This window comes from Monodelphis domestica, chromosome 8, assembly GCF_027887165.1.
Source record: "Monodelphis domestica isolate mMonDom1 chromosome 8, mMonDom1.pri, whole genome shotgun sequence".
Classification (NCBI taxonomy): Eukaryota; Metazoa; Chordata; class Mammalia; order Didelphimorphia; family Didelphidae; genus Monodelphis; species Monodelphis domestica.
The window spans coordinates 47,566,758-47,577,852 of record NC_077234.1 but is presented as its reverse complement, the minus strand read 5'-3'; the positions used below and the strand labels follow the sequence as shown (position 1 = coordinate 47,577,852).

The following is an 11,095-nucleotide window of genomic DNA, read 5'->3' as shown; positions in this document are numbered from 1 at the left end:
GACATTGTAAACGGAAAATACGATGCCAACTGTCTATACTAAAACAAGGAAAACTGCAATGGAATGGTTTGACTTAAAACAAAATTAAGGCACCTGCTTCAAATTTGGAGCAAAAATTTGCATTTTTAAAGTTATAGTGTAGTAGAATTGGTTAACCAAGGCATTTCTCTTCAAATGATGAGACAGGAACCTGGTTGTTAACTGAAGTGGCAAAAATAATGGAGGAGATAGAACCCTTGCTACCTTAGCTAACTACTAGTTACTAGCTGTTTTCCTAGTCTTTGAAAACTACACAAGCAGTAGTTTACCTCTGTTAAACCTTCTCTACCAGTGTCATTGCTCATTTAACTGCCTCTAATTAAACAGATCAGGAACTAGCTAAGAGAATCCTATCACTATAATTCACTATAGTCTTGTCCAGATGTTACCAAATGAGACTCTAGGAAGCAGTAAAATGCAATTTCCTATTTATCACAGACACCATTTTCATTAATAAGCAAACCTAGGCTTTGTTCATTGGTTTTATAAATTGCCTATAACTACAAAGAGAAAAAGCCATTAATGGCGGGGTTCTTTCCAACTGTCCTAACTACAGAACTTAAGTCGTCTCCCACGCTCAATATTACAGGTAAAGTTAACTGATAGCAACCTAAAGTCAAGCATCATACCCATACCCCTAACTTCAAGGTGAATAATCAAGATTAAGTCCAACATATTTTATAACAAGATGTTAATAAAACTTCACATATATGTATCTTCATGGGGGAAATTCTAATCTTAAATCTAGGAAAGGTAGACTTAAAAGTTGACCTTAATTTAATTGGTGTGCCTTTTTTTTTTTAAAGTATTGAAAGTGCTATCAACATGCTATGAGGTCTAAGGCACAGCTGGACTCAATAGCATGTTATGACCTGATAAATGAGTAGTGGAATTTTAATAATACCTATTTCCCAAGCAATGCCTTAGCAAACTGCTTAGCTAGTAGGGCTAACTTATAAATCTTAACCTGTGGTGAATACCCTTCATACTGGACATTATAAATCAAGTGACATTTATAACGTACTTAAGTCATTGACAGGTTCTATCGTATTATCACCTCAAAGAAACTGCAATAACCAAGGAGGTGACAAAATGTTTCATCAGGTTGTTTTTATGGCCTCTTAAATTAGTTTATTCAACCATGTGAAATCAAAGGTAGTCAAAGAATAATCTTATTAAAATAAATGTTCTGGATTTAAGAATCTCCCTCTACAGTAGGCATTTTGAAATTGTTTTCATTTTCAGGTGCCAAAGGCTGCAAGAAAACTAGGCTAACTACATCTAGGTGTTCCATTTATAAGCACCATAATACAGCACTGCTAAATTTGCCTAATGCGTGTGCTTTCAATTCACAAGACATCAATATAAAGTGCCTCGCTGTTATATAAAAATCAGTTTCCAAATTTTAAATTAAGACTAACTGCATTTATACATCATAGGGCAAACAAAAATCAAAGACCTTTTTGTCTATACAGATTTAGTCTAGGTATCTATACTGCATACAGTTTTCAGAATCACATAAAACAAGAATTTATACTTGACTGAATAAGTCGGGTCCACGATTGTAGATCAACAATCAAATTTTATTGCTTTATACATGTGGTGCTTTTCAAGGCACTGTGGTATGAACTAGAAAACTTGGAATGACTTGTGAAGAAACCTTGGAATGACACATGAAGGATGACATGAAGAGTCATTCTGAGGCAGGATGCTTTACTGAACTGTTTTTAAACCAGGGTATCAAAACATCAGGAATGAGTTCAAGTTATAATTCACAGGAGAATGAAAACATCTTAAGGTCAGTCACTTCACATGCCCATCCTGATACTCTGAATAATCTGGAAAATTGCTGTAAGGAGAAGAAGCAAATGTTAAAATAATGCTTTAAAACAAATCTTCAAGACAATTTATGTTCACTGGAGGCAGTCAAATTTTTCTCAAAGCACCCTCAACTTTCACTTATCAATGCAGAATGAGGTTAGTTCAGTTAGGAAGAGATTATAAATTATATGTTCTTATTAAGTAAATTTCCATAAAAATCTTAGGTTCAGGGGGCAGCTGGGTAGCTCAGTAGATTGAGAGCCAGTCCTAGAGATGGAAGGTCCTAGGTTCAAATCTGGCCTCAGACACTTTCCAGCTATGTGACCCTGGGCAAGTCACTTGACCCCCATTGCCTAGCCCTTACCACTCTTCTGCCTTGGAGCCAATACCCAGTATTGACTCCAAGAAGGAAGGTGAGGGTTTATTAAAAAAAAAAAATCTTAGGTTCCTTAAACTTTAGAAAAGGTGGTGGGAAATAAAGATCACTCAGAACCTGCTGTCCAAACCTGACCAAGCTGTTTACTACCACTGGTATCACATCTGACAAGTCACTATTTTTCTCTGGCCAAGTTATCTGAAAAATGTGGTGGGGGGTTGGCCTAGAATCTTTCAAAGCCCATTTCAGGTCTAAATCCCATTATTTTAAAATGCCATTTGGCTACAAAAACTTGATGGTAAATCATTAAAAAAAATTGGAGTAAACAAGGTGGCTCAGTGGATTGAGAATAAGACCTAGCTTCAAATGTGGCCTCAGACACTTCTTAGCTGTGTGACCCTGTGCAAGCCATGAAACCCCCATTACCTAGCCCTTATCATTCTTCTTCCTAAGAACCAATACACAGTATTAATTCTAAAACGGAAGGTAAGGGTTAAAAAAAAATACAGGAATATGTAGTTTAGAATTACATTAGCTTGTCCTGTAAGCCTATACTGAAATGCATCTTAAAGCTTAGCCCTAAGTGCAGCGGGGAACTCATTACAACGCATAGAAATTTCAATCCGGAATCTTTCATAATCTTTAGATTACATAAAAGGGCTTGGCTGCTGCCTCTTGCTAAGGAAATAAACCTGCCACTGAGAGATTTAGGGAACCAAAGAAACCACTCCATTCAACAGAGGCCACACTACCTCTTTCGTCCAATTGTCCTTGTTGACGTTTGGAGGATTCCCAGAAATCCGAGAGGCATGAAGCACCCACTAGAAGCAGCAGCTTCCTCCCTCCCTAGTCCCCTCCCCCCCCCACTTCTTCGTCCCCCCAGGATTAAGAGGGCTGCCTAGACGTCGAACCTCCCCGAGCCGGGGCGGTAGAAATCCGCACTGATCCAATCCTAGAAGGTCTACAACTCTCTGCCAGCTGGTCCTCCTGGCTAGCGGGTGGGGTAAGAGAGCAGGACTGCGCTCCGTTTTCCAGGTGAGGTAAGGGAAGCTTGGGGCGGTTACCCAGTGTGACAGCCCCTCGCTGCCCTTTCCCCTTCATCATCGCTCGGCGCCCCCACACAGGGCCCTCCTCCCTCCATTACAAACGAGGACCCTGAGGCTCAGAGGGTAAGACCTCCCCGGCCCAGTCCCAGTGACACTTACCCGAGCCACAAACCACGAAGATGAAGAGCGCCAGCAGCCAGGGCCCTACGGACGCCTTCTCCTCGGGGGCGTTCCTCTGCAAGGGGATAAGCGGCGGCGTTAGTGGCGCCCCCCGGCAGCCCCCCGCCCCGCCCCCGCCCGCTCGCCCGGGCCGGCCGCCGGCCTCACCGACGTCTTGGCGACGTTGCCGCGCTGGGTGATGTTCTTGCTATGCTTCTCGTTGGCCATACGGATCCGCTGCTTGGCGACCATCTTGGCTCGCTGCGGACTTGGTGCTCCTCCGACGCCCCGCCCCGCTGGGGCCGCCGCTGCCGCTGCTGCTGCCGCCGCCGCCGCCGCCGCCGCCTCCGCCGCTGCCGCGCTCACCAGGCGGGGGTCCCGGGCACGAGCTCCGGCCGGCCGCTGGCAAGCCTGGGCGCGTGCGCGTGCGCGCTGCGGCTGGGGGGGTGGGGCGCTCCGGCTGTCACCGCGAGAGCCGCGCCGGGGCCGGGAAGGAAGGCCTCCCGCGTGCTGTCAGCAGTGGCTGCGCCTCCGGAGAAGAGTGTCGTCCGATCGCACCCGAAGCTCCGGAGGAGAAAGGAGAAGCCGGTCGAAACGGGCGGAATTTGTAGAGGTGGCTCCTCACCGATCCGAGGCGTCTGGCTGCCAACGTCAGCACTGAACAGGCTCCGCCCCGAGGAAGTGCGCAGGCGCCCGCGAGGCTCTCTGGGGCGGAGCCTCCCACGCCCCTCCCCCAGCCTATCAGGGGCCGCCCCGCCCCCTCCCGCCCCGTTGCGCCGGAAGAACCACGTCGTCGCCTCCGCGGCAGCGAGGACGTGTAGGTCCCGCAGGGGCTGGCCCCCGGCTGCGTGAACTCTGACCCAGCCCACCGGACGGACAGCGATCTCTTTCCGGGATAAGATGGCGCCCTCCACGCCACTCCTGGCAGGTGGGTCCTCGGCAGTGGGGAGGCTCGGGAGCCGCGGGCTCGCGTCTGCCTAGGACATCGGCCGAGGATTCTTGGGGGTTTGGGGCTCCTGTCCGCGTGGCTGCCGCTGCTGGGGCTCGGGGACCGCTTCCAGACACATGTCGCGTGGCACTCGGAAGTGAGGCCCGCGGGAGCTATGCTCCGAGGGCCAGAGCTGGGCGGGGGCTGAGTGGGGAGGGGAGGAGATCGGAGTCGGGCTCTGGGACTCTACTCTAGCCTTCCCCGCCCCTCGGGGTTGGGCCTGTTGTAGGTACACGTGGCCTCTGGGAGATCCCCTGAACCTAGCGGACTCCGGGCCTAGCCTGCCAGCTAGACAGAAAGGGAGAAAAGAAAAGGCAGCTCCCCACGGAGATTCCCTGCGCGTTTGATTGACTTTTTACAGACGAGAGACAAGAATGGGCTGGGGTGGGGCGGGTCAGAGGGAAGGAGCCAACTTTGGGCCGGACTTTAGGGGAAATGGTGGTGGGGTTTAGCTGACACTCAGAGGAAGTCAGGAGACCTTGGGGAGTGGAGAAGAAAAGAGATTCCCTTTCCCCCCCCCCATACCCCCGTCCCGGCATTGGCACAAAATCGTGGTTTGTGGTCCACTTTGTGTGTTCCAGTGACTACAGTTAACCCTCGAGCCAGGACTCATAGGGAAGGAAGTGTAACTGCTAACAATACCCAGTGACTGTTGGTCAAGTAGGGCCATTTGGGCCAGTGATTACAGATGGAAGCCCAGGTTTGTTAAACTGTAACAGGTCCAGACCTTTGATTTCATGGGTGAAGGGAATTCCCTCTATGTAGTTTGTTTTCCGATCTAGGACTTAAAAGAGTTGTGTTCAGGGCATCTGAGTAGCATAGCGGGAAAGCCCTAAAGGATCCGGGTGCAAATGTGATCTCAGACACTTCCTAGCAATGGGACCTTGGATAAGCTCTTACCACTTTTCTGCCATGTAATTTGTATTTTAAAAATGCTCGTATATGTGAGTCATTTCCAAGTTAAATGATTTGTGCAGGGTTCCACAGCCAATATTCATCAGTGGTGGAACTTGAGCTTAAGTCTAACTGACTGGGGGCCATCTTTCTATCCACTAGGCTTTGATACCATTCTGGAACTAGAGGTAAACTTATTAGACAAATATTTATTGAGTGCTGGACTTAAGAATCAAGAAGATTGAAATCCTACTTAAGAAAGTTATACAGGCTAGGTAACCCTGGATAGGTTATTTCACCTTTCTTAGTTTCCTTATGTTTAAAAAAAAAATCACAAACTTTTTAGGGTCAAGTGAGATTATATATATAAAGCATATAACAAACCTTAAGGCACTAAATAAGTACATAAACTGTTACCAAATGCCTGCTATGTGTGTTTTGAGCTGGATGTACTCATTGAACATGCAGTGATAGAAAAGATACAGCCTCTGCCCAAAAATAGTTCACAGTCTTAGGCACAGAAGCATTACTGAATGAGTGGATACCAATCCTTCCTCAGCTATTAGCTATAATTTTTGGGCAAGTCACTTCTCCTATTTCAGCTTCAGTTTCTTCATGTGTAAAATGAGGGTAATAATAGCTATAAATGGGCAGATTTGCTGTGAAAGTCAAATGGAATCATATAAAATGGTTTTCTTAAAGTGAAGTTATCGATCTAGAATAACATTAATGAACATTACTGGGGTCTGAAGTAGAGAAATAGTGAAAGAATGTGAACCTGTGGGTGTGGGACCCAGCTTGTGGCCTAGGAGGGGGAGTGAGCCTGAAGGGCCCACATTCTTTTCTCTTTCCACATTTACCCAAGGTCACCCAGCTGTCCGGTAACTGAGATGGGCTGGAGATATGAGGTCTTTGACTCTCAATCTGTTGCTCTTTTTTTACATTGCATTGATTCTTGATCATGAACTTTTTTTCAGTGGAGGTTTTCAGGTGGCAGAATATTCGTGATGTTGTCTTATAATTTAAGGAACCTTTGGGCCAGAACTTGATGTTATTTCCTCATGTTCCATCCAGAGCACCTGGTACAGAGGGATAAGAATGAGCTCTAGAGCTGTGATTTCATTGATTTAGAGGAAATGCCTCTGCCAGATCAGTTAGCACTTTCTCTGCATTCTATGGTATTGGAGAGTTGTCTAGAGCATTAGTATCAGTTTCAAATAGAAAGGACCTCTATATTGATTTAGAGAGCCACAAATTAACATTCTGTTGTGGTGTCTCTTTTGTTAAGCATTTCCCAGTTGCATTTGATCTGGGGGAGCCCACTGCTTTCCCATGTAGCACCCCAGATCTAGACCTCTAAAAAGTTAAGGAATTTGCCATAGTATGTCTCAGAGGCAGGACTTGAACCCAGATCACCCTGACTTTGAGGCCACCTCTCAGTATGCCACTCTGCCTCTCCATATATACCTAATGCCAAGTTTGCAGTGTTTATTTTTCACAAATGAATCCTTTCTAAATTTTTTTTAATTTGAGAGAGGCTATTAACAGCACTAGGCTAGAAGTAGTAAATAGTAAACTGGGCACTTGAATGTTGAGGGGAGACCTGCAGAAGACAGAGAAATAAAATTTGGAAGGAAAAAGTAGAGGTCCATGGAATGGACTTAGGATAATTATGAAAAAGCAAAAATCAGGAAAAAACCCTGGAAGCATAGACATCTGAAAGGGTACAGGTCCACCTCCCTTTCTCCACACCCAGTGTTCTGCCTTAAGGCCAGAATGGTGGAGAGGATTTGGAGTCAGACATGGCCTGGTCTTGACACTTAACACAAGTGTGACCATAGGGAAGTCGATCTCTATATGCTTCAATTTCATCAATCTGTAAAATGAGGGCATTAGATGTGATATTTAGCTCAGAGGGTTGTTGGAGGGAACAAATGACAATGCTTTTTGTCTTTGTACTTTGCAAATCTTCAAGGAGCTATATAAAGTTCTGTAATAAAACAGGAAAAAAAGTTGGTACATTGTGCACTATTAGGGAAACTAGGAAGGATGGTATGTGTGCAAAGTACTATGAAAGCAATAGAGAGAGTTCTGGCTCATGGAAGAGAAAGCTTAGGGACAGCCTCATGGATGAGATCAAAAGGAGGGTTTCAGATATACTGTCTCCTTCTAGCTCCGTCTGCCTCTTGCCTTAAGTTCACTGCTTCTCTGAACCTCACTTCCTCAGTCTATAAGAGAGTATATATAAGAGGCTCCCAGCAAATGTTTTGATCAAAGGGAAGCAGGCAGACATACATAGCGCGCGCGCGCACACACACACACACACACACATATTCTCTTTAGTTAGTCCTTTGCTCAGAAATGATAGTTTCCATCCTCTTATCTAAATGAGATCACTAGTCCAGGTCCTATTTTTATCCATATATGTATGTTTCATAAATGCTTAACTTTTGCCAGACTAAATGTGAGGTATTACTTTGGGGGAGGTGTTTAAGTTTGACCTTTAAATTGAAAGCTGCTTGGCAAGATTTTAACAGGTGGAGAAGGAAAGCATTATGGGGTAAAGAAAACAACATGAGCAAAGCAAGAAAACCAAGGAACAAGTCACCTAATTTAGAAGGTTTGGAAGAAGATTAGAGGAAGACAAGACTGCAGAGGAATGGCCTTTGAATACCAGGGGGATTGGACTTTAGTCTATAGTTAATGGGGAGCCAGTGGAGGTTTATAGGCAGGGAAACAATTAGAACCACACTGTTGAGGATGATTTGGAATCTGGAGGGACTGGAGGACCCAGTAGGAGCCAGTTTTAGTAGTTTAAGTTGAGAGATAATGGAGACCTGAACGAGATTAGTAGAAACAAAAAGGAGACTTTATGTAGGTTAGATTTGGTCCGTGGATGTAAGGATGATTATCTTATCAATATCTAATATCACCTTTTATCTCTCAAACATTCCAGTCAAGTGCTGAATAACTTAATTGAATTCAGGACACAAAGTTGACTCTCAGTTTTCAGTTTCCATGCCATGGTAAATGACGGGCAAAAGGAAGCTATTAACCGTGAGAAGAAAGATTTAGAGAATAGTTTGGGGAGGAAAACAATCTTGGTTTTAAACATGTTAGGTTTTTTGTTTGTTTTTTCAAAGTACCAGCTTTTAGTCTTATTTATTAGTTTAATAGTTCTATCACTTTCGATTTTATTAATTTCTCCCTTAATTTTTAGGATCTCTAGTTTGGTTTTCTTCTGGGGGTACATGTTAGGTTTTTAAGACATTCAAGTGAGCATGTCTCAAAGATCCCAATTAAAGTCAAGAACACAGAAAAAAGTCAGAGTTTAAGAAAAAGAAGTGGAAGCAGAGAACATAGAGAAGTTTGGTCGTCTCCTGCTTCTAATCTTCCCCCTCTCCAGGACATTGTTGTTCATATAGTAGCCAAATTTATCTTTATTCTGCTCAGAGACCATAAATGGTTCTTTATTGCCCAGAGGATAAAATAAAAATTATTTAATTTGTCTCCAAATTACTTTTACATATCATAGTAGCCTCCTTTTTGTATCCTACAATTCAGCCTGACTGTACTCCTCATTCTTCCCTCAGGTTTTCCTGCCTTCTTTATCTTAGAACATGCTCCTGTTATGTATCTACGTGTTGATTTCTTTCCTTTGAGACCCATTTTTCTGATCTGCTTCCCCAGATTTTTTTTGGAACACTTTAGCTGAATCTCTCCTTTTCTCGAGTAATCACATTCTAACATCCATTAGGGACTGTGACATTGTTTTAGCACAGTTTCATGGGTAGAAAAACTGAAACACAGAATTTGATTTGCCTAAGAACATGCAATATATAATTGGTATTACTAGATAGTGGCACCTAAAATAGTAATTTTTGTAAACGTACTAGGAACTTACTTGGGTTAGAGGGACCAGAAAATCTGGTCTAGAAATATGTTAGTGGCCAAAGTAAACCTGACCTGGGACCTCTGGCCAGAAAGGAAGTAGAAACTTATATACTGTCAATAGCATTGAGTAAGAACATAAATATGAAGGAAACCTTGTTTTGTTTAGCAACTTGCTTGAAAACAGTGGTTGCCTATTTTTAGGACAAGATGAAATAATTTCCTACATAAAATACAGATACTCCACAGCTGTAGAGTATAATGTAACAATTGTGTAAGAACTAAGACTTCTATTTTACAAAATATAATCCCTCTACACTAATTACTAATATAATCAAAAACACTTTGTATATTCTAGAATCTTTCTTCCTGGTCTGTAGAATGGCATGAAACATAATTGTTTATTTTCCCTTGTCTAGGGGAAATTCCTTAATTAAAAATCTTTGTTAACATAGAGACCATAAGCTAATAATATATAATAATCATTATGCAAAGGCATTTAAATCTTTCCTAGTCCAGTTGTTAACTAAACAAAATATTTGACTGCTATTAAAGTTGCTTTTAAAATACATTTTTCACTTCTATTAAAATGAGAAGCATTTTGTATTATAAACTAGACTTTTTATTATCTTAGTAAAGAAAGACTTGTGACTTTGTTTTGTATGAAAATGGTAAATATGTTTAGAAACTGAAAGGAATTACTTAAGGAATTTTAGATGAAATCTAGAAAAGAAATTTAGTTGTCTTGAAGTGATTTTGTAGCACATCCTGGTAGTTAACTTTATATAAGGATGTACAAAACAAAATAATAGCTTTTAATAGTGTAAATATGGGGGGGCAGCTGGGTAGCTGAGTGGATTGAGAGCTAGGCCTAGAGATGGGAGGTCCTAGGTTCAAATCTGGCCTCAGACACTTCCCAGCTGTGTGATCCTGGGCAAGTCACTTGACCCCCATTGCCTAGCCCTTACCACTCTTCTGCCTTGGAGCCAATACACAGTATTGACTCCAAGACGGAAGGTAAGGGTTTTTTTAAAAATTAAAAAAAAAAATAGTCTAAATATGGGGGGGGGGGGGCTGATGAATTCTGTTTCTAGTGGACTATAACTTCTTTTTTCTTTTTAAACCCTTCCCTTCCATCTTAGAATCAAAACTGTGTAGTGGTTTCAAAGCAGAAAATTGGTAAGGGCTAGGCAATAAGTGATGTGCTCAGGGTCACACAGCTAGGAAGTGTATGAGGCCAGATTGGAATCTAGACCCAGCTGTCTCCAGGCCTGGCTCTATCCAGTCATGTAGCTGCCCCAGAATATAACTTCTTCTTTTTTTTTTTTTCCAATATTTTTCCATGGTTACAAGATTCATGTTCTTTCCCTCTCCTCCCCCCAACCCCTTCCTGTAGCTGACACGCAATTCTACTGGGTTTTACATGTGTCATTGATCAAGACCTATTTCCATATTATGATACTTTTTTACTAGGGTGATCATTTAGAGTCTACATCCCCAATCCTATCCCCATCGACCCATGTGATCAAGCAGTTGTTTTTCTTCTGTGTTTCTACTCCCACAGTTCTTTTTTCTGGATGCTGATAGTGTTCTTTCTCATAAGTTCCTCTGGATTGTCCTGGATCATTGCATTGCTGCTAGTAGAGAAGTCCATTACATTTGATTGTACCACAATATATCAGTCTCTGTGTACAATGTTCTCCTGGTTCTGCTCCTCTCATTCTGCATCAATTCCTGGATGTCATTCCAGTTCACATGGAATTCCTCCACCTTATTATTCCTTTGAGCACAGTAGTCAAATATAACCTTTTAATGTGCATTAATACACAGCAGTTTATTAGCCTTCAGAATAGCCTAGTGATTTCCCTTATCTGAAAATTA

The 11,095-nt window shown here is 42.9% G+C and overlaps 2 protein-coding genes across 2 annotated transcripts in view; one reads left to right on the top strand and one right to left on the bottom strand.

Annotated features, from left to right (window-relative positions):
• Window positions 1–1,601: 1,601 nt before the first annotated feature.
• SERP1 (stress associated endoplasmic reticulum protein 1) lies at window positions 1,602–3,885 on the bottom strand. The gene is made up of 3 exons (XM_001363604.5): window positions 3,610–3,885; window positions 3,442–3,517; window positions 1,602–1,888 (listed from the first exon to the last, which is right to left on the bottom strand). The coding sequence occupies exons 1-3, from the start codon at window positions 3,691–3,693 to the stop codon at window positions 1,848–1,850; spliced, it is 201 nt and encodes a 66-aa protein (XP_001363641.1). The 5' UTR covers window positions 3,694–3,885; the 3' UTR covers window positions 1,602–1,847.
• A 285-nt stretch (window positions 3,886–4,170) lies between these two features.
• EIF2A (eukaryotic translation initiation factor 2A) overlaps window positions 4,171–11,095 on the top strand; it is a 31,220-nt gene continuing 24,295 nt past the window's right edge. The window contains exon 1 of the mRNA XM_007502045.3: window positions 4,171–4,369. Coding sequence (XP_007502107.1) covers window positions 4,342–4,369 — 28 coding nt within the window. The 5' untranslated portion in view covers window positions 4,171–4,341. The remainder of the gene's footprint in view (window positions 4,370–11,095) is intronic.